At 31.8% G+C, this 23605-nt stretch overlaps 1 protein-coding gene across 3 annotated transcripts in view; it reads right to left on the bottom strand.

Annotated features, from left to right (window-relative positions):
• LOC143233759 (dual specificity mitogen-activated protein kinase kinase 4-like) overlaps nucleotides 1-22868 on the bottom strand; it is a 28278-nt gene extending 5410 nt beyond the window's left edge. The window contains exons 1-8 of one of the 3 annotated variants that reach the window (XM_076470370.1): nucleotides 22779-22868; nucleotides 11262-11417; nucleotides 8122-8221; nucleotides 5744-5804; nucleotides 3169-3282; nucleotides 1153-1272; nucleotides 433-552; nucleotides 101-152 (exon numbers count right to left, since the gene is read on the bottom strand). In XM_076470370.1, the coding sequence (XP_076326485.1) occupies nucleotides 101-152; nucleotides 433-552; nucleotides 1153-1272; nucleotides 3169-3282; nucleotides 5744-5804; nucleotides 8122-8221; nucleotides 11262-11298 (604 nt within the window). In that variant the 5' untranslated portion in view covers nucleotides 11299-11417; nucleotides 22779-22868. Of the gene's footprint in view, nucleotides 1-100; nucleotides 153-432; nucleotides 553-1152; nucleotides 1273-3168; nucleotides 3283-5743; nucleotides 5805-8121; nucleotides 8222-11261; nucleotides 11418-18823; nucleotides 21013-22697 lie in introns of those variants that run through there. The other 2 variants (XM_076470369.1, XM_076470371.1) reach the window with 2 other exon arrangements.
• Between the last annotated feature and the right edge of the window lie 737 nt (nucleotides 22869-23605).

The following is a 23605-nucleotide window of genomic DNA, read 5'->3' as shown; positions in this document are numbered from 1 at the left end:
GAAGCTACTTCTTTTACAATAACATCCAAGGTTTGATTTCACAGCTCTTAAAATTCTCTAACTCCCCATCACTTAGTAACAAGGTTGAAGACTTGCTTACCTCTGTGGATAATGTTAAGATGGTCCTTCAGATAATTGAGGGCTTTCACAGTCTAGTAGCAAAAACAGAGTCAATTGTAAATATGTGACACAAACACACATAAAACCTAAAATTACACCAATAAGAAGATAAAACTTCAATGGTAGTTATTTTATGATTTCCATATATTCAGGAAGAAATCAACTTATTTCTTCTGAACAAAACTCTGAATGTTAATGCCTTAACTTTTATAATAATCCAACAGCCACAAGCAATGAAGCATATTTTACATACATGTTGATATATGTTCTTAAAATACATAAAGTAACCTGAAGATTTCAAGTGATACTCACTGCTACAGTAATTTTGCCTAGAATATACTCTGGGATTGTCTGATACATTTTTTCATACACAAACTTGTAGAATTTGTCTACTGATGAGTCCATCAATTCCATACAGATCCAGCAATCTCCCTTTGGTGGAAACAAAATAAAAGTTTGGAATCTTTCTCAAAAAATACAGTAAAGACATGACAAGAACTTCTATACTGCTACACACAGAAAAAAAAACAAACACTTGTTACTAATAATGCATCAAATCATTAAATGCCAACATACCCAATAACTTTAATTGAGATGGGAATAGATCGAGCCAAAAATATACCAGTGGAAACCCTGAGGACAGTCAAACAAAGAGAAAACAATGACAAAAAAATTACATTTGTACAAACACAATCCAAATAATCCAGATATTTAAAAGATAATCCACCCATCAAAGGAAATATTCCGCAGATCAGAAAAAAAAAAGTCTACAAAATCTGGCTAATGCACATTGGGTGAAAAGCCAGTGAATTGGGTGAATAATGCAGTGTGATCAGTGAAGCATGAAATGCATAACTGCAAATAAACAACCTTAATACTGTCATGTGAAGCTTTAACTTATATATATATAAAATACAGATAATCTAGTATATAATATAAACAAACGTGTAATATCTGACTGTTCATGAAATACCGTGAAAGTGAGTATTTACAAAAACACTGTTCATATTAGCTTGTGAACTGAATTCTCACCTCTTTAAATATCGCTCCAAAAAACTGGACAATAAAAGGACAGTCGTTGCTTCTCATAACAACCTCTAGATCCATGAGTAGCTGCTTTTGTTCCTTCTCATCAACAGTTGACCTAATTCTCTGAGAACACAATCACAAAATATTTTCTACATAACACTGTTTAGGTTAACATTATCATGTTCATGGTACAATGGGTGTAGCTTAAAAATGTAGCTAATAATACTCATTTTATTAGCATATAAAATAATGAATTTAAAATTTATAAGTTAATATTTAAAAAAATAATCTTGAATTTCCTTTAGTGAGAGAATTGTGACATTTTCTCTCCAGGCATCCCCTCTTCTCTAATTTGTTTACCATCCCTCCAACATGTACAAAATTTAATGTCAAGTATCCATTATAATTTCTTCATAGTTCAGGCAAAGCATAATTTTTATAAAACTTTTAATTTTTTTGGTAACATATCCTTCAAACAGAAAATCAGGTTCCTCTTGCCATGTGCACCTAACATATCCTCTCTTTCAGAAATTAACAATAGTTCTTCATGACATTCAATACTAAATTATTTATAACCTACGAAAAAACAACAACAAAGTTTTCATCTATCAAATAATGAATTATGTACAGAAAGTTGTCACTTTGATTTCAGTTCAAACAATAAAATGTGTAAACCAACTTAGGATGAATTTGTAATAGCACCTGCCATATAATTAGAAAGATTGTGATCATTATGGGATATTGTCAGTTTCTTGCAATGATATTATTTTTCTATCTTCTTTGGTGTATTATTTAATTAAATAAAAATTATTTAATACAGAACCACCATTAATAAAAAAAAATTAGGGTTAAGTGCCATTTACAGTTAACAGCAGAATATTAACTAAAATGTAAAAATAGAGCTTTGTAGGTCAGTTACAAGATTGATTAGGTAAACTATATAATATCAATTACAGCTTGATTAGGTAAAATAGATAATTACAGTTTGATTGGGTAGAATAAATAATAATAATTAAAAATTTTCACAAAGTTTGACGTAGCTTGTAGGTAAAATAATTTGGTAGCATGAGAGCTGCACATTTTCCAAGTGATTTACAACTTATAATGATGCAAATAGTTGTTAAACACAAGTCAAATGGCAACAATACAATAAAATTTAAATGGAAGTAGATGTACACTGTTACAAGTTTAAAACCATTCAGGATAAACAAATGTAGTGTCATGTTACAAGTCATTCAAGGAAGAAAAATTGGTAATTTAGATTTCAATTTTTTTTTTTTTTCTGTGGTTATAAGGTCAGTCAAATCAACCAACCTTAAGTTAAGGTAAAGAAAACAGATAAAATAAAGTTTTAATGGGAAAAAATTAGAAACTTATTTTAAAAATGTTAGCAACTATGCAACTGAAACTTGAGATGAAGAAATTTATTTTTAATCTTAATGCAGAAACCCTCTGCACTTGGAATAAAAATCTATACATGTTCATGGGCAAAACTTTAGTAAAAATATTTCATAAAAAATACGATAGTTTTGTGTACAAAGACTTGTGATGTTTAGTAAAAGTCTGCCAGATTTCATGACAATAAACACTAATAAAAGTTTCAGTATGGAAACTATAATGATTACAAAAAATTTGAGACCTTTCAGTTTGACCTACTTTGTTGTGAAAGAGTTGAGTTTTATTTATAAATCAACTTAACATCAATTTTGTTAACAGATTTCTTAAGAAATTAACAAACTTTACGAAAACTTAAAATTCTGTCTAACATACCAAAAGTCTATTATTCAGAATTAAATAAGAATATTAATAGTTGATAAAAATTAACAAAAAATTAGTTTTAAAACAACAAATTTTACTCTATTCTTGTTAATTTTATGTAAAAGAAAAGACAACAGTTAAAAGAATTCACAAATACGTTTTCATGTCTGATCTTCTTAAAATGGTTTGTATAGAAAACCTGAATTAATTAAGAGGTTACACGTGTACAAGGCGAGCTTTAGTGAAGGCTGTCAAACTGACCTTGACTGCCATTGTAAGATTACTTTTTTTATGAGTCATTTTATTGACTGTTCCAAAAGCTCCTCGTCCTATCTCTCCAAGATCTTCCAAGTCATCGGCAGTAAAATCATATGTCTGCAAAGAATTAAGAAATTAATTTTGTTAAACTTGTTTGACATAATAGGCATTCTACTAATACCAAAATGTTTTCTTTAAGGTAAGATAAAACTAAAATTATGCAGTACATATCTACATGCACTTGTATATTTAAACCAATACACAGTGCAACAACTGATAAAATCAAGACATTCATCCATGGTTTATACTGTATAAAACAATTATAGTAAATTCATAGAGTATATATTTTAAGTACATCACTAAACACAAAAAGTCTTTCCACTAGTTTTGCTACAAGCAGAGTTAAAGCATGTAGTTCAATGGTAAAAACTGAACCATTTTTCAAAAATTCTGGATTTATATTCAAGTGAACAGAGATCTATCATACTTGACAATGTGTCCCTATGTTAAGTAGAAAACAGTACCAAACAGTCAACAGCAATGTTCCTTCTAAGCTACATGGCTGCATGGTGTAATAGATTTACTATTATGTATTTAATTTACTACCTATGTTCATTTTAGTTTTATATATACTTAGAAATGCACGTAAATTATATTGTTAAATGATGTGTATTGTAAAAGTCCTGCCTGTTTTCTACATTTGTAAAAGATTCTCCTACTTAAGAATCAACAATGTATAAATGTACATAAATAACAATATTGTTGGGCCAACTGAACTTTACAGAATTTTGCCTTAAAAGTTTATAAGTTGCAACATATGGAGAGAGAGTTTAATATTGGTGGTTTACTACAGTCAGTATACTATAAACCACGGAAACTACAACTGCGATAAAGCTTATTAACTGGAAAACTACTGATATTTGACCAGGAAAGTTTATAGATTTCAAATATATAAACTGTTCAACTTCAGAGGATTAACTTAGGATGTTAGTATTTCTACAAGGACGAGAGATATTTTTTTCATTGAAAACTCAGCTGTGTTGGGCCAAACAAGAAGAGCTAGCTAGCATTCCCATCATGTGAAATGTATCAACAAAAAATTAATTTGCTCTCCGTGAACTTTTGATAAAATATTCAGTTTCAGACCAGATAGAAGACTCAGTATTGTTTGTAAGTTTGTAAAACTCTTCTATATAAATCATTATATGTTATAACCATTATTATAAGTTGAATTGTAATAACCATTATTATAAGTTGTATTGTTATTTGTATATTAAAATATATTTGTGTTAAGAAAGATTATGTGTATCAATCCTGTTGACAAATATAACAAATCTGATACACATTGACATTTACTAAACTTCTATATTAAAATTTCCAGCTATTTGACATCATAATACCTAATGTACATAATATAATAAATCAGAGACTTGTCCAAGATAAATTATAACATGTAATAGTCATCACACAACAACCAGTCAAGTGCCAGGTACTTAATTATTCCAGCTGCACATATATATAGTTGAGGAGTCTCAACAATGTTGACAACTTTAATGACCCCGTTGGTCAGACTTAAAGCCTAAATAACTAACTGATAGCATTGAAAAGCAGCCTAATGATCCAAGAGGTTTGATGGTCTAAAATATCCCCATATCCCTTTAACAATAATAATAATAAAAACTGGTAGTTCACACTCACATACTGCATTGGTAGCAGTTCACATAAAAAAGTTCTTTCTGCACATGGACTGAAAAAAACTAAAGGGAACATTTATCTATATATTTGATTTCAACTCAGTCTAAGTTGAAAGTGAAAAAATTCACCAGATAAAAAGTAAACTCATAACAATCAAATAAAAGACTTTTTATTAAAATGAAAACTACCAAATTAGATTTAGAAACTAACATACAAAAACTCTGGCTACAAATATAGTAAAACAAGATTTCCTCAGTTTGGTAGAATGTATTGTTGGTTCTGAAAGGTGCCTCAGATGTACAAATATTGTTAACAGTAAGAGTGCACACAATACAATTAAAAGTTCTTTGGTTTATATTTTTGTTGAGAGCTAATTTAGACAGTCAGGCCAGTACTGGAGTAACCAGCTGTAAGCTAGCCAGAAATTTAAAGACGTTATTAGAGTTGGAGTGAGTATGTAACCATTATACACAATTGGTATTGTCGTTAGTGTAACTACTAATTGGTCATTTCATGTATTCCTGGCAATATATTCGTAAAAAATTCCTGTCACCTTAGACTCTTCATTAAAACTTCCAACTGATACCTTGCTGGTTTGTATACAACATATAGCAACAAAGTTTTTAAATTTTTCCCAACAAAGTTCCCAGGAGCTAAATAAATCTTACGAGATATTTCATTTTCCTGCAAAAGGTTTGAACTTCCTGTTACTGATGATACTGTGGTAACAGTAATTTATGGTTATACATTCATTCAAGGAATGCATTTTTTTAAAAATCCTAACAATCGTTTGTCAAATAAAGTTAAAAAATGGGTATCAACCATACTCTCAAGAGCTAAAACATGTTAACTTATATTACTTCATAGTAGTCGACACACCTACCTCTTTAGGAGAAATCTTCAATTTGCCAGAAGTTTGCTTGCTTTTTGTAAGCCAGTTTTCTCTGGGAAATAAAGAATAGTCACGTAAGTGAAACCTAAAGATCTTCCGTATACTTCTTTTACCATTTACAATTTAAACACGAGAAACACTAAAGTTGTTCACTGTCATAGTTGCTTGTTCATACATTTCAACTAAATGTAACTACTAATTAACATTTCCTGCTGCTAATCTGCTGACATCTATAAAGAAGTCCTAAAAAGGACTATTTTTTCTATACTTAGTGGCCATTATTCCAATCTTGATCTTCTTAATGGTAATTTAGTGCATTATCTATGCAACAGGGGTCTCTTTTCATAGAACTTGATTAAAGTGGCTATTTGAATATCTTCAACACGGGTATCCAGGATTTGATGACTTTTATGTTAGATTGAACTGGTAAATTGGGTGGACATAGAGGCTTCTTTTATCTTTTTCTCATGTTATATTATTTTGCACTATTCTCATTTATTGTTTGTTTTTGTCTCTAGTATGGTGAGCTGATTGTCTGTTATATTCCTGAATTCTATTACAACAACTGCTTATATAAGTAGTGTTCTGGACTTTACTGAAGACCTCTTGACTGAACAAAATACATTTTTGGTAATGGATATAGGGATCATAATGTGGTTGGAATGCTATTATTATATGCTATTCTAATTGTTGAAAATCTCCAACAGAATAGTGAAGAATCAAGTGTTACAAAACGTAACAGGCCTAATAAGTGAGTATTATAAATATTACAAATGGGTATTGAGGTAGCGACACGACCATGAACGCTATAACAAGATCTTTATTCTCTCAAGGTTTCAACTACCTGCCTTCTTCAGTAGTACCTGCTTTACAAGGATATAAGTTTATATTAATTTTTCTGGATTAGGTTCCTGATCACTGCCCTGTGCCACTACCTGATTAATTTATTATTGTCATCTGTTGACCAATCAGCATCTTGCTCTCATCTCACTAAGCTCACTGCTGATTGTGTCCATTTGTAGTATCCTACTGTGGTGTTTGTTCTTTTCTATTAAGATATAAGGAGCTTCTATAGCTTTGCTTACAGTTTTCATATTCTTCCGTTTAAAGACAGGTGTCCTGTTTCCTATGCAGACAGGATGAGAGAAACAAGAAGTTCATAGTGATGCCCAAAATCTGGGAAGACCAAAGTCCCATCAAGAAACTAATGAGACACAACCACAGAGGTAGTAACAAGAACAGGAGTAAGAATAGAGAGAGAAACACACAATAATTAGCAGCACAGTATACATGTCGTGAATGGGTAAACTTTACATAGGTGAAACTAACAAAGACCTTACAACCAGAGTAAATGAACATTAAGCAGATGTCAGAAGACACAATATAACCAACACACATGGTCAAAACAGAGAAAATAATGATCCTGTTATAGCTTTCATAGTCTCATTGCTACCTTACTATCCAGGCCTAGTACCAATGTCTTTTGGCATATATAATTCAAAATCAAATTAGTAAATAATACAGATAACATATTAGTCTAAGTGTATACAACGTTATTAAACAAAACTTATAAAACTAATTGTAGACTTCATTCAATATTACTGATTCTCTCTCTCTCTCTCTTGAAAACCATGACATAAAACTTGAAACAATTCTAATGACTAATGAAAGCCCAATAATAAATCTCTGAAAGTGTAATATTTGAGATAAAATGCTACACATTATTGGTGCAGCATAAGTTTCAGGGTGTCAAATTTTCCAAGTAAATTTACTCACACAACTGTAATTGTAATAATAATATTATACACACACACACACACACACACACACACACACACACACAAAATATCAAATTTGTATCCCTTACCATAAATCCAATTTACTTTACAAATATTTTAATCAAAAACTGTATCCACATTAAAAAAATTGATTGTTATTAAACTTTAGGGTACAGAATGCTATACTTTCATAGTGTCAGATAATACAACACCATATTTTCCAGACCATAAGACAAACTTTTCATGCAGAAAATAGCCACCTAAAATTCACCTGTCTTGTGCTCTGAAACTCATAGAGTCAACAGTTGACGTCATCAGTATCACAAGAAGAAAGTGACAGTTAAAGTACCAGCTATGAGGTATTTCTGGCCATGTAGAATAATAAAAGCTTCATGCCCATTGTGTTTTTAATGTACTGAACTGCTGTTAATGTTCTGTGATGTAGCTACATATGAGTATTAAATATATATACTGAAATATTTTTTCCCACATATTTCTTCATTTTAAAATCTTGGTGCATCTTATGGTCCAGAAAATGTTATGTGCTTGAGCACCCATGCAAATCAAAAAATTAAACCAGTGAAAACCTACGAAGGAACTCTGTAACTTAATCCAGGGACAGAAGGGGGTAGCTGAGCTCTTTTGTGGCTCCTCCCTGGTGTAAGATTCAACCTCAGCTGTCCACGTTTTTCTGTTGAAAAATCAAAACAAAAAACTTCATTTAAACAAACAATGGACAACGTTCATTATAATTCTTATATCTTCACCTGGATATAAATGACAGAGAATTCCAAGTTAAATAAAGTTGACTTCAAAAACTTCCAATTTCATATTTGTATTTAAGAGCCTTAAAAACTGAAAAAAAAAGGATTAAAAACTTAAGATGGCAGATCTAGTGGGAGCTAATAAAGTTTCTATTTCTATCAGAAGAAATAATGATTTAACTAAACTATTACAGTAATTAGATACTCAACAAATAGAGTATATTTGTTTTCTCAAGTGGCTTACCATCTAGTAACAGTACACATGGTGTAACCATTTATTTTTGTTTCAGATGAAATAAAAAGAACAAGTGATCAGTAGTGTGAAATGTTTAGAACTTTTCCTCCAAGAGATAAAATGCTAGAACAAACTACTTGTCTCCTCACCATTTTACAAAAACACACAAACATAACTTTTAGGATTTTATTAAATCAAGGTAATAGTCAAAATGTCTGCTCCTCGTTGAATGTCTACGTACAAATGTAAGTAATAATAACAAAAAAAGAAATGAAAATACCAGTATATTCAAACAGGTCCCAAACAAATATTTACTTTTAGAAAACTAAAATAACGTTTTCACCAAAGAGTCCTTGTCAAAAGATACAGTCAATTAGTGATTATTAATTTTCTAGTTTCCATAAGTAAAGAAAATACAATTCATTTAGAATAAGCTTGTCAAAACTAAACACATCTACTTTTTAAGTATTTGTAAAAATTATGAAATTTTTCTGTTTTAGTGCAAGTTGGTTTCTTTAGTGTAGCTGTACATAACCTACAGGCCTAACTATACATTAAGATAATTTACTTCAGAAATGAAGTTGGCAAAGTACTGTATGTTTCATCATGATTTCTACCAGTCTTTGTTTTTACTTCTCTTCTTGTTCAACTTTTATTTAAACAATTCTACATGCTGGAATAAATATATACACAGCAGTGTTAACACAATGTTTATTTACAGTACACAATTTGTTTATTAACAATCTATCAAAGTATATGGTCTACATCACAAAATTACGTTTTATGACTTACACTAAATTTAGCGGTTACGTTAACACAGAATTCTGCATTATCTGCAAAATAACGACACTACATTCTAAAATACAGATACACGATGTAGTGGTTCACGTGTGTTTAAGTACAGCAACATAAAAATATTGCACTGTCCAAAGCATTTTCTTTAGATAAGACCAAAACATATATGATGTTCAGTAGCAAGACGTAATTTCGTCTTCTGATAGGCCAGCATCCCAGTTGGGAAGTTAAGCTGTTACAAAAATAAAATTATCTGATTACATTCAGGGTTTCCTTATTACATATTCCTTATTACTTTTACACACTGTAAAGTTGTAACATTATTTCAGCTTAATACTTTATTATTACAGTATTCAACAGTTAACTGTTAAAAACATCAGGTGAAATGAAACAAAACTAAGTTATTTAAATATAATTTATTTTACAAAATAAATTGATGTTATTTTACTTGAACAGTATCCAAACATACTAGTTATTACTTTAACCAAGTTATTGTTTAATTAATACACAAAATGATTTGGAGTTCGTCATTTCAAAGTGACTGAGTAACAGTGTAGTTGTTGATATAACACTGCCACAAATATATATGAACATATAAAAGTGTACAAAGCTCAACATAACTGACAAGAAAGTAAATCTTTGTTTCTAAACAGTAAACAATGCATAACTTTGAGGTATACATTATCCTATAAATCACTATATGTGACAGATTAACTTAATGAATTAGTAAAAATGTTAAATCTCAGAAATCAACCATTCTGATACAATATTTAGAAAAGTAGGTGTTACAACAGAAAACATTTGAAAGGATGGTATAAACAAGGACAGTCTCAATTCTTTTTTATGTTTATAATTAATCAAACAAAGTAAATTTTTATTCATTTTGTGTATTTAAGCTTGCCAAGTATATATGTGTCAAGAGCAGTTTACATGCAGTTTCAAATGTCTTTTAAAAAATAATTAAGTTAAAAAAACTTGTCTAATAGACAATACACTATTACATACTACTTTATTGTATGTATGTATTTTCGTTTTCAAAAAATCTTATTGTCCTGGGGATTGGAAGATAATGAATTGACTACCTTGTAAGTTACACTTGAAATGTACATATTGTTAAATGTAGTTAAATTACAGATATTTTATAGCAAGCTCATACTTTCCAAGTAACATTTAGCTCACTCTAAAATTCCGATTTGTAATGAATTTGTAACTTTTCATCATTAATATTTTCTCACCTACAAAACATGTGCAAAACAAATGTGGGACTTAGTAAAAAAATTAAATACAAATGTACAAATGAGAATTTAGAGATGTTGTGGTTTACTGTGAAGGAATTTAAACACTTTGTTTTGGTTTACTGTGAAAGGATTTAAGCAATTTACATCGTGGTTTACTGTGAAAGTATTTAAACAACATTTAAAAATATTCAAATATTTGGCTGAAAGTCTTCCACAAAAAGATCTATTTCTGTGATTTATTTTTAATGTATTTTCATATAGTATTTTAATAAACTAAGGCTAGATCACTTCATTACCTATACAATGTGACTTGCACTATCTATTTTCTCCAAATGGTTTTGGTTTTCTTACCAGTATGTAAACAACATACTAGGCACACTAATTAAACAAACATTAATCCCAGTGTATCTTTACTTACTAACATACTAATATTTTTAATGATAGTATAACAAGTAATAAAATAAAATTTAGACCAACTTACTTAATTCTTTAAACACAAACAGGACAACAAATGTCATTGTCAAAATTAAGAATGTTTTCTCTTGTACTGTATATCCTGTCAGAACCAGTGGCAACTGACCTGACTTTAGTTGAGTCTATATAAATATGCACCTACTTCTGCATTCATTTTACTTTAGTTATTCCAGTATTATCCACAGTTCAACAGTTTTTATAACTGAAGCATAAAAATAGACTAACCTTGTGAAAAAGAGAGACTTCTTTCTTGATCACACATCTTTTTCAATTCCAGTTTCTATTTAAAACATATGGGGCATATCATTCACAGTCTCTCAACTACAAGTTCATGACCTTGTTTGTTGAATTTCATTTTTGTACATCTGGATTTGAGGATTTCTGGAAAAACAAATACATGTTCAGTTCAAACATTAAAATACAATAAATAACAAATTTAAAAAAAAATTGACAAAACTTTGTTAATTTTAAATACAACAGAAAAAAACTTAAATTAAATAAGTAGATAAAATTTGTGTTGCTAACTGTAGAAATTAATTTAACTTTAATTACATGCCCTTAAAAACTACTATACACCAATGTCTAAACAAAATATAATTTTAGTTAGTTAAATCTTGACCAAACTCTTGTTCTCCTAAACAACTAGATATGTTAAGTATTTTTACACCATACCGTGTTTCCTTTTTATTCTCTAATGATACCCAAGTACACAATCTATTTTTATTTTTGCCTTCTCACATTACTTTTAAAATGTGTAATAAATTATGTTCATGAGAAATAGTAGTTTCTCCAATATCAGTATAAAATAGACTGTCCTCAGCTGATAAAGCTAGCCAACAGCAACAACTGTTAACATTAGGCTACTCTGATAGAAAATCTAAATTTGACCATCACTCTATAACACGCCCACATTTCCAAGGTGCAGAGTGCATTTTACAAATCATATACACAGATTCTGTCATTCATGCAAACTTTGCCAAATCTAACTATTCAAACAAATATCCAACTTCAATTCTGCTATCAGTCTAAACATGCAATGTGTTCTAGGATACATGATATTTGTACATCCTCACAGAGTAACTAAACATGTCTAATTTTAGAATATTAATTACATGTGGGTAAAAATTGGCAATATAATTAATTAGTTACGAGCTGTGATTATACTAATTACTGTTACATAAAATGTTTAATTGAAATTCAAATTTAATTAAAACATTCATGTTTCTGATTATTAAAAAATTTGATGAATTAAATAATTGTCTTGAAAATCATCAACCACAATTACAGTTACTAATTATTTTGATCATTCAATTTATCTAGGTAATCACAATACTGCCATTATTGTTGTTGTTAAGCTAGAAAATAAGGGAAGGTGTCTAATGATTTGAAGGTCTCAAGTTCAGTTACCCCATTAACTTTGCTTCCATCTTTGTTACTACAAAACTACTAGGGTTATCTGCAGCTAACTTTGAACTTTGAAGTAAAGTGGATAGCAGTAACCAACACCAACTCTCTCACTACTTTGGTGGTATATAGCATAAGTTCACTTCTTCCTTTGAATTATACTAATAAATTATATCAATATAATGGCATTCTTTTATATTAAGTATATAAATGTAAATCTAGGGTCCAGATCCACATCCATTTTTGAGTAAATAAATAACTATTATTCACTATTATGAAAAAGTAGCACAGTTGTAGAGAGGTTGAGCTTGTATTTAACAAATTACTAAAGATGGCCAGACATCCTTACATTACAACATAAAAGCAAAAACCTTCGATGTCAATGTTTTATTTCTTTAGATGTTAGATGTCTCATATTAATAATGTTTAAAATAAGTAAAATTAAAAGCTGTATGACTGTAAAAGTATGAAAACAGGTATTCTTATCAATGCTCATATTTTCTAAATATAATTACAAGTAATTATGACTATTTAACATTACTTTTTAAGAATGTAAAATGTTGATTTTAAACTGTTTTTATCTTAACTTTGATTTATTTAAGGCATAAAAGTCAACAAAGGTTAATCCAAAATATTATACTATTATAGTTCAAGTAAACAACACTGAAAACAGTGTTGTAGGACAACATGTGTAACTTCAGATAAACAATATTGAAATCTTTATTGTGGTATTACATGACTACCTTCAAATAAACAATAAAAAACAACAACTTTATTCTAGTGTTACATGACTACCTTCAAAAAACAATAAAGAAAACTTTGTTCTAGTGTTACATGACTACCTTCAAATAAACAATAAAAAACAACAACTTTATTCTAGTGTTACATGACTACCTTCAAACAAACAATAAAGAAAACGTTGTTCTAGTGTTACATGACTACCTTCAAACAAACAATAAAGAAAACGTTGTTCTAGTGTTACATGACTATCTTCAAATAAATAAAAACTTTGTTGTAGTATTACTTGACTATCTTCAAATAAACAATAAATAACTTCCTTGTAATACTACATGACTATCTTCAAATAAACAATAATGAAATCTTTGTTGTAGTATTGCATGACTAACTTCAAATATACAATAAAACTTTGCTTTAGTAGGTAGATTGTTAGGTATTTCATGTTTACTGGCACAAAGCTACTAGGCTATCTGTGCCAAACAAGATGTAGTACACTATAATGGTATACGTAAATGAAGGTAAAAATACGTAAAATATGTAAAATTAAGACCTGCCAGGAAGACTAAAGCATTAAGTTCAAACTTGCTGTCAGTCACCTGAAGGTGACCTTTCCAGTACTGGATTCAGGTCAAAATAAAATTAAAATGTGTAAAAGAAAACATGCTAAAACAGTGTGTAGTCCAATAAAAACCTTAAGCTTAAAAGACCAATGGTTCTTGAAAATGTAAAAACACAAGTGAGGCAGCCACTATCACCTATGACATTCACTAATGTCAAGAGCAAACCTACCTTAAAAATGTTTAAAATGGCGTCGTCATACTTGGTTGTAGCGATGGCATGATAATAAAATATGTACAATTGTGACCTGAGTGCCACACAGACCACACATTGGTACATTAATACCAGATAAAACTATGAACAATGTGTAACCTAGCCAAAACAACTTCCTCCCTTCAATCTTTACAGAAACAAGATGGCCAAAGAGCCAAAGAAGTCTTGATTTGAAAAAAGCTTATTATTTCATTGCTCACTCTAGGTCAGCTCCCAACTGGTGTATAGTTGGGTTCTGGTAACTGGACCATAATCCATGAATGGAACAGGACAAGTGGTGATAGAGCTAGAGCAGAGGAACTTTGCTGCTCTGTCAGCTAGCTCATTACCACAAATACTAACATGACCTGGTATCCAAAAAAAACTATACAGAGATAGATGACAGAGACAGATGGGCCAGTTTGTTTTGGATATTGATAAGAATAGGATAGTAACCAACATGGAATGATGTCAGGACCAACAGACAGCTAAGTGAATCAGTATAGATCGTACAATTCGTATATTGCATAGTTTCAATATGATTCAGAGCAAGAGAAATGGCATACAATTTGGCAGTGAACACAGAAACTGTAGAGGGGACGCTGTGTGCTACAACTGAACTGTAACAAATCATAACAGAACCTACAGAGTCACCTAATTTTGAACCATCCATATATATATATATATATATATGGGAAGAGATAGATTGTTTGAAAGATGTTCAGCAAATAAAGAACAATATTTCCAATTGAGAGTACCAGCCTTCCTCAGATGGCTCAACATAGGTCACAGTTGGGGATAGTAATTAACCATGGTGGAAGAGGCTGAACTGTTGATACTGCTATGCTATTCAAAGATATATCCACAATTTTTCTGATTTTGCCCGAATACGAAGACTAAAAGGAACAATGGCAGATTTTCTATTATAGAAAAGTGTTGCCCACTGAGGATGGTAAACACAACCCCAAGTAGGATGCTGTGGTAAAGAACAAAATTTGTAAGCATACATAAGACAGTTGCAAATGGCAAATATACAAAGAGGGTTTATGAGACTCCATATACAAACTTTGGACTGGAAAAGTACGAAAGGCACCAGTGCAAAGCAAAAGCCCCTGATGGTGGATAGGATCCAGCATTTTCAGTGCTGATATTCTGGCAGAACCATAAACCAATAGTCAAGTTTGGATCAGATAAGGGCACAATAAATTTTAAGCATGGAATATCAATCTGCCCCCCAAGAGGTGGAAGAGAGGACACAGAATGTTCAGTGCTCTTATACATTTGACACAAAGTTGCTTGATATGGAAAATAAAGTTTAATTTACAGTCAAATACAAGATCTAAGAACTTTGCCTCAGGGATGACAGGAAGTACAACATCATCAATACAAAGTTCTGGATCTGGATTAATACCCCATTGGCAGCAAAAATGTACACAAACAGCTTCAGAGAGAGAGAGAAAGCTGAAAACCATTTGCTGTGGTCCACTTAAGTATATGATTGGTTGCAATTTGTAGCTGCTACTCAATAAACCTCATGTTTGATGACTGACAAGAGATGTAGAAGTCACCAACGAAAAGACCATTTGCAACTGTAGGGAGTAGCTGTTCACTGATGGCATTAATCTTTACAATGAAAAGTGTAACACTCAGAATACAGCCCTGAGGGGCTCCAAGTTCCTGTGGGAAAAAACAAGAGTGTTGAGCCCACACAGACCTAGAATTGGCAGTTCATTAAAAAATGCTTAATAAAAAGTGGCAAATCGCCATGCAATCCATATGAGTGAAAGTCTCACAAGATGCCATATCTTCAAGTTGTATCATAAGCTTTCTCTAAATAAAAAAAATAAAGACAAGATGTTGCTTTGAAAAGGCTTTTCTAGCTGATGTTTCAAGGCAAATTAAGTGGTCTATCATGAGGCGTTGTCTTCGGAACCCACAACGAGTGAGTGAGAGAACGCTGTTTGATTTAAGGAACCAAACAAGACGAGCATTAATCATCCTCTCTAAGGTCTTACTGAGACAACTCATCAAAAAAAATGGGACAGTAATTCGAAAGAATCTTTGGATCCTTCCCAGGTTTAAGAATAGGGAGTACAATAGCTTGGCACCAAGCATCAGGAAAGACATTCTCCTGCCATATCGGTTAAAGAAGCCAAAAGAATATTAAGAGAGGCAGGAAAAAGGTGGCGTAGCATCTCATAATATATATCAAGTCCAACTGACGTAATGCCAAACTGATGAATCACAAGTTTGACTTCCACCAGTGTAAGAGGGCGATTGTAATTATAGGGATGATCAGTCAAAAAGAAGAGGCAGATGTTCAACTTGTGTTTTAATAGCTAAGGGTATGAGTTTCAAGAGCTAGATACATGTGAGAAACATTCACCAAAAGAATTGGCAATGCTCTGAGCATCAGCAACTTCAGAGCTACTGAATATTAAAACAGAGAGGGGGGCTGAAGTATACTGTCCACTCACCTTCCAGATCTTGTCCCATTTGACTTTTGAACTTGTGGTTAAAGAAATGCTGGAGGTATATTTAATCTAAGATTCCTTCTGGCTTTGATATCTAACTCGCCGAGCCTGTGCACGGGCTTGCTGAAATGCAATACGGTTTGTAAGTGTGGGGTATCTACGAAATTTATCCCAAGCATAATTCTGAGCTTTTCATGTCAGAGAACAAACAGAATTCCGCCATGTGCGGGGATGTCGTGTGAAAGAAGTTGAGGTTTTGGGAATGCACTGGGTAGCTGCTTGAACAATACAGTTAATTACTTCTGCTACACAGTCATATATCAGTGATTTACATAAAATGGCAAGATCAACTTCCAAGAGAGCAGTGAAAGAGGGCCAGTTCGCCTGGTCCAACTTCCACCAAGGCACAGGGTCAGGTGGCACTGACCATGGCCAATCTCTCTTAATATGATAGGTATATGATCCCTACCCCGTGGATTGATGTCATCCTCCCAAGAAAAGTAAGTGAAAAGTGAAGGGAAGCAAATAGAAAGATCTATAGCAGTAAATAACTGACTGGGTGCATGAAAGTGTAAGAGCTAGTATTGAAGAGAGACAGGCTGTGATTCAGGAGCATATGCTCTATAGCACAAACCTTCACATCAAACCTAGAACCACCCCAGAGGGGATTATGCCTATTAAGATCCCCCAAAGTTAAAAAGGGGGTTGGCAGTTGCTCAATGAGGACATCAAGGTCTGAAGAATCATACTTTTTTTCCAGGGGTAAGGTACAGAGAGCAAACAGCAATGGTACGATCCCAGGAGATACTGATGGCTACAGCCTCCAGGCATATTCAATGACAAGAACCAGGTGGGCACATGTTGATCCCCCACTTCAGTGTCCTACACGTGACCTGTCATTTCAGTATAAGGAATATTGTCAAATTTTGACTGTATTAATAGGTTTTAAAAATGTTTCCTGTAAAGAAAGAATTTGGGATGATAAAAGTCAATCAAATCCTTGATGTCATTCACGTTTGATTGAAAATCTCGACAGTTCCATTGGATTAGCGTGAACATTTTTCTTAATTTTGGAGGTGAATTTGGTACGGAGACCTTCTGCTTGCAACCTCGCTTTTTTTCTTTATTGGATGTGGGTCGGTCACTCTCTAGTGATCCTGCTCTGGATCGAGTAGGCAGGTCGGAGTTTGTAAACACACGTTCCAGTGATTGAGGATGTGAATGAATAAATTGTTTCAAATTCGAGATGGCAACAGAAGAAAACCCTGTGGAGACACCTGGGCTTGAACAAAGGGAATTTGGGCAATGACTGAAAGATGTGGTAGGGACAGAGATAGAAGTAGATACTGATTCGTTAACTTTGTAGATTTTAGAGGGTACTAGATCAAGATGGGCTGTTAAGGATTCCGTAGGAGGTACAGAAAGTTCTGTCAGAACTCCTACTGTAGTAGTGGAATGGATTACACCAGCACAAATCCGAGATGGAATTGTGAATGGTAATTTCCGAGCCTCTGGATAAGTAATATTATGAACTGTCTTGAGATGTTGTACTTCTTTCTCTTCCACCAATTTAAGGCAAGAAGTAAAACAGTAAGGATGTGGACCATTACAGTTAACACAATGTGGTTCTATTTGGCATTCAAAAGCATCATGATTTTTACCAGCACAACAGGCACATATTAAAAAACGATGGCAAGATGTTTTCGAGTGACCAAATCGTTGACAATGAAAACATCTAACAGGGTTAGGAATATATGGCTTTACCTTACAATTCGGATATCTTGCCTCGACTATGGTAGGAGAATGTGATGTTGTAAATGTTAATATTAGAAAATCTGTCGACTCCATAATCCCATCTCTACTAGTACAAAATTTGGTGCACGGCTATAACACCTTGACTGGTGAAACATGCAGAGGATCTCTGATTCTGGAATGGTCTTTAAATCCCTCTCAACTATAACTCTCCTGGAAGAATTCAAAGTAGAATGAGGAGTAACCTCAATGGGTATATCCCCAATGGACTTTGACTTCAAGAGGAGTTTGGAATGTTATGAAGCTGTTTCCACTAAAATGTCCCCAGACCGCAATTTTTTTTACTGATTTGGATAAGCCAGCAAACCATTCTAAACCCATCTGAATAAAAAGTGGAAACATCTGCCCTAAGGGTTTTTCAGTTAAAGAATGTATAATTAAAAATCGCAGGAAAGATTTAAGTTGTGAGTTTGACTGTACAAAGTCATCAATGCATAGTCATTTACCAGTAGTTGGATTTTTCTCTATGCTGTCATGCTTGTTTATTTTTTTTTATTCAATAATAAAATTTATCCATAATAAAAAAAGAACATTTTGGTTCCCACTGACCTCACCCACAATGGAGCCCTATGAGAAGACACACTACAGTGCCATATAAGGTCACTGCAGCGATGCCCGAACACCAGTATCAGACAATGTCCACTACACATGTTGAGGACATCCTATGCTGGCACTCAGTTGATCCTAGCCCAAATGGACGAGTCAATTAATCTTGGAGGGGCCACTCCAAGACTGCCCATCTATAGGAATTCAAGGCCAAAGCGGTGTGTTGGAGTTGGACTCCTCAACCACCAGGATCCTCTCATCCCCTTCACGTGTCACCACACACGGCAAACATGTGGGTGGATTTTTAGATCCAAGAAGAGGTAAATTAATAGTACAGAATCTTCTCTGGGAGGTCCCCTCATTATGTACAGTAATCCACATCAAGAGGATTTGCTTTAGCACTACACGACTATCTTCAAATAGGCAACAACGAAAACTTTGTTGTAGCACTACACGACTATCTTCAAATAGGCAACAACGAAAACTTTGTTGTAGCACTACACGACTATCTTCAAATAGGCAACAACGAAAACTTTGTTGTAGCACTACACCGACTATCTTCAAATAGGCAACAACGAAAACTTTGTTGTAGCACTACACCACTATCTTCAAATAGGCAACAACGAAAACTTTGTTGTAGCACTACACGACTATCTTCAAATAGGCAACAACGAAAACTTTGTTGTAGCACTACACGACTATCTTCAAATAGGCAACAACGAAAACTTTGTTGTAGCACTACACGACTATCTTCAAATAGGCAACAACGAAAACTTTGTTGTAGCACTACACGACTATCTTCAAATAGGCAACAACGAAAACTTTGTTGTAGCACTACACGACTATCTTCAAATAGGCAACAACGAAAACTTTGTTGTAGCGTTACACGACTATCTTCACAAAACGAAATCTTTGTAGCATTACACGACTATCTTCACAAAACAACAACGAAATCTTTGTAGCATTACACGACTATCTTCACAAAACAACAACGAAATCTTTGTAGCATTACACGACTATCTTCACAAAACAACAACGAAAACTTTGTAGCATTACACGACTATCTTCACAAAACAACAACGAAAACTTTGTAGCATTACCGACTATCTTCACAAAACAACAACGAAAACTTTGTAGCATTACACGACTATCTTCACAAAACAACAACGAAAACTTTGTAGCATTACACGACTATCTTCACAAAACAACAACGAAAACTTTGTAGCATTACACGACTATCTTCACAAAACAACAACGAAAACTTTGTAGCATTACACGACTATCTTCACAAAACAACGAAAACTTTGTTGTAATATCACACAACTATCCTTGGAAAACACTAAAAACATTGCTGTAGTATCACATGACTATCTTCAAATAAACAATAATGAACTTTTTGTACTATTGCACGACTACCTTAAAATAAACAATAAAAACTATCAACATAACTATCTTCATGTAAAAAATACTGAAAACTATAGTAGTATTACATGACTATCTTCAAATAAAGAATACTGAAAACTATAGTAGTATTCAGTGACTACTTTCATGTTAACAATATTGAAAACTTCCTTGTAGTATTAAATGACTATCTTTAAATAAACACTGAAAACTTTGTTCTAGTCTCATATGACAGTCTTCAAATAAACAATAATGAAAATTTATTGTAGAATTGCACAACTATCTTCAAATAAACGATAATGAAAATTTATTGTAGAATTGCACAACTATCTCCAAATAAACAATAATGAAAAGTTTGTTGTACTGTTGCATGATTATCTTAAACAATAATGAAAACTTTGTTGTAGTATTACATGACTATCTCTATGTAAACAATACTGATAACTTTGTAGTAGTGTTACTTGACTATCTTCAAATAAACAATACTGAAAACTTTCTTGTTGTATTACATTACTATCTTCAAATAAGGAAAACTCTTGTACTATTTCATAACTATCTTCAAATAAACAGCACTGAAAACTTTGTTATAGTATTACATCACCATCTTCACGTAAATAATAATGAAAACTTCGATGTAGTATTACATGACTATCTTAAAAAGAAACAATACTGAAAACGTTGTTGTAGTATTACATGACTATCTTAAAAAGAAACAATACTGAAAACTTTGTTGTAGTATTACATGTCTATTTTCTAATAAATAATAATGAAAATTCTGTTGCATTACATGACTATTTTCATGTAAACAATAATGAAATTTTCTAGTATTTCATGACTATCTTTAAATAAACACTGAAAACATTTTCGTCATAAATAAGCATTAGAAAATGATACATTAATTCTACATACTTTTGTGTTAACACTATTATTAAAGTATTAGAAGTAACAAAAATTAGTTAAAAAGTGATGGCAAAGCAAATATGAAAAACTGGAGGAAATCCTATTTTCTGGTAGAATAATTCAGTAGTAGTTTATTACTTCATTAAACTGTCATACATGAAAATGTAACAGACATGCAATGTAGCAAAATTTTGCACTACATTTAAAATATGTTTAGTTCCTTTCCACGAGTTTCTCCAAAGAAATTACTGCAAGACTACTATACAAATTCTGCTAAATTTTTGATGAAAATCAACTTACTTCATTTTGAAACAATTTTTTTTTTTTTTTTATATATAGTTAATTAATTTTATTACCCTAAATACACTCCCAGTATCATTGTAATTTCACACCTTCATTTTGGGGTTTCCCATTAACTTAGACCAAAGACAAGTGTTTAAAAATTAGTTATAAAGTAAATTTTCAATATCTTCTGTTAGTCAAAGTTAAATAGTGATAATCCATTAGTCCAAAGATTTTTAATTTTTTAATTGTTAAATTGATTGTTTGGTTAAATTTGTAAAATTGTATGACAAAAACACCTCAGGATATGACCTAAAATACTGTAAATGCTCATGAATAGATGGATAACATTTACCATAATTTCCAAATTATTTTACTGTATATGTGTAGTCTGGTCCCATCAAGATGTACCCTTTAAACTTTTCATTTGAGATTATTTTTACCCATTATGGAACTACAAATTTGTTTATTAATTCAATTTTGACTTATGCATAAACCAGAATCTGTAACTATCAGTACTTTGGAGTACTAAGCAGTTACTGTGATGAATGTCTCTTTTTAATAAATGTACAACAAAGTGTACATTTATATTACTCATTTATATTCATTGAATATTTTATTTCCAGTTTTGTTTCTAGCTCAGTGAAGCTATAAGCATAAGTGATGCATTACACATACACACTCCAATATGCAATGCTAAGAGTCACGACAGAATAGGAAACAGGAAAGCTAGAGTGAATCAAGAGAACTTCTTGTTGTCCCTCATATGTTGAGTGTTGATTTTGAGTTTTCTATTAGTTAATATCTGCATTCACTGAAGTGAAAACAATCTTCAAATTGTCTTGTAATTCTCTTTGAATTAGGCCTAACAGGTTGAAAATTATATTTAAAAAAAAGTATTGTCATTAGATTGAACTAGTTACTTAAAATGCAAAACTTATTACACAAATTACTAACAATTATTTTTCTTTCCCAAGTTAAAGATTACATCTAATGGCGATACAAACATTTAGGCTTAGCAATGTCATCGCAAATTACGTGATAATCGCGTTATGCAACTTATAAAACTAACACCCAGTTTTACTTTACTATTTTTGTTTGTCCTTATAATAGATTTAAAAATGAGCTACTTTAAATTAGCGTTCAATTAGTTAAGTTTTAATGTGAAACTTTAAAAGGCCTACTTTGAAAAGGGCTATTGCATTTTTAATTTTATAGTTTCAGTTTGCCCTAAGTTTAGCTTTAAACATTTCACAGCTAACAAGTAAAACCTATGTATGTACATTCAACTCACCATTTCTCTTTCACCTATATTTAACAATTTCATTACAAAAATACATTTAAGTTAAGCATAAAACCCACTTCTTCTGCTTACATTGCTTTTCTTTCATCTCAACTGCCATCTACTGGTACAATATAATTATTTTCGCATGAATAATATTATAATTAATTTACATAACAGTGTGGAAAACCATATCATTTGTGTTGTGATGTGCGTTAAGATATATACATGTAAAAAATAACAACAACAAATCAAATTATGAGCTGTATATCAACTAAAATTTGCATATATTATTAGATGCTTAACTAGGGCTTAACGAAAATAAAACCATTGCAATTTTTTGCATGCGATACTTTTGTGCTGACTTCTTAATGAGAAATAATAAAGACTTTCAATACTTTTGTTTAATTTTTTAATTTGACTTTGACATAAATGTGAGTGATTTTATTCATGACTTTAGCTGTTCCTTTCTTTGTCTATGCAATCAGAACATTAAAAAATGTGTATTTACGTGTAATGTTTGCGCAAGTTAAAGTAAGCTAAAAATTCCTGATGACGAGAAGCCCACTTGAGGTAAAAATGTATCTCAAGACGGCTGGTATTGGTATTAAAACTTTTATTAAAGTAAAGGAGAGAGCAATGTTTCGACCTTCTTAGGTCATCTTTAAAAAAGCCGTCTTGAAATACATTTTAAGTTAAAAATATCCTAAACTAAAACTGATGTGAGATCCAACAGTGCAAGCAAAAAATCATAAATTGTAGGTAGTAATATTTTAGTTTCAGTTATTTTAGAAAATTATCCATTTTAATCTTTTTGTAACTCTAGAACGTAATTTGTTTTGAATTAAGTTTAATAAATTGGTATTTGCGTAATCTTTATTCCTAGATGTAGTATGGAGTGCCATTAAAGCGCGAAACTT

The sequence above is a fragment of the Tachypleus tridentatus genome, chromosome 12, assembly GCF_004210375.1.
Source record: "Tachypleus tridentatus isolate NWPU-2018 chromosome 12, ASM421037v1, whole genome shotgun sequence".
Lineage (NCBI taxonomy): Eukaryota > Metazoa > Arthropoda > Merostomata > Xiphosura > Limulidae > Tachypleus > Tachypleus tridentatus.
The sequence above is the reverse complement of the archived record's forward strand: the minus strand, read 5'-3'. Positions and strand labels throughout refer to the sequence as shown.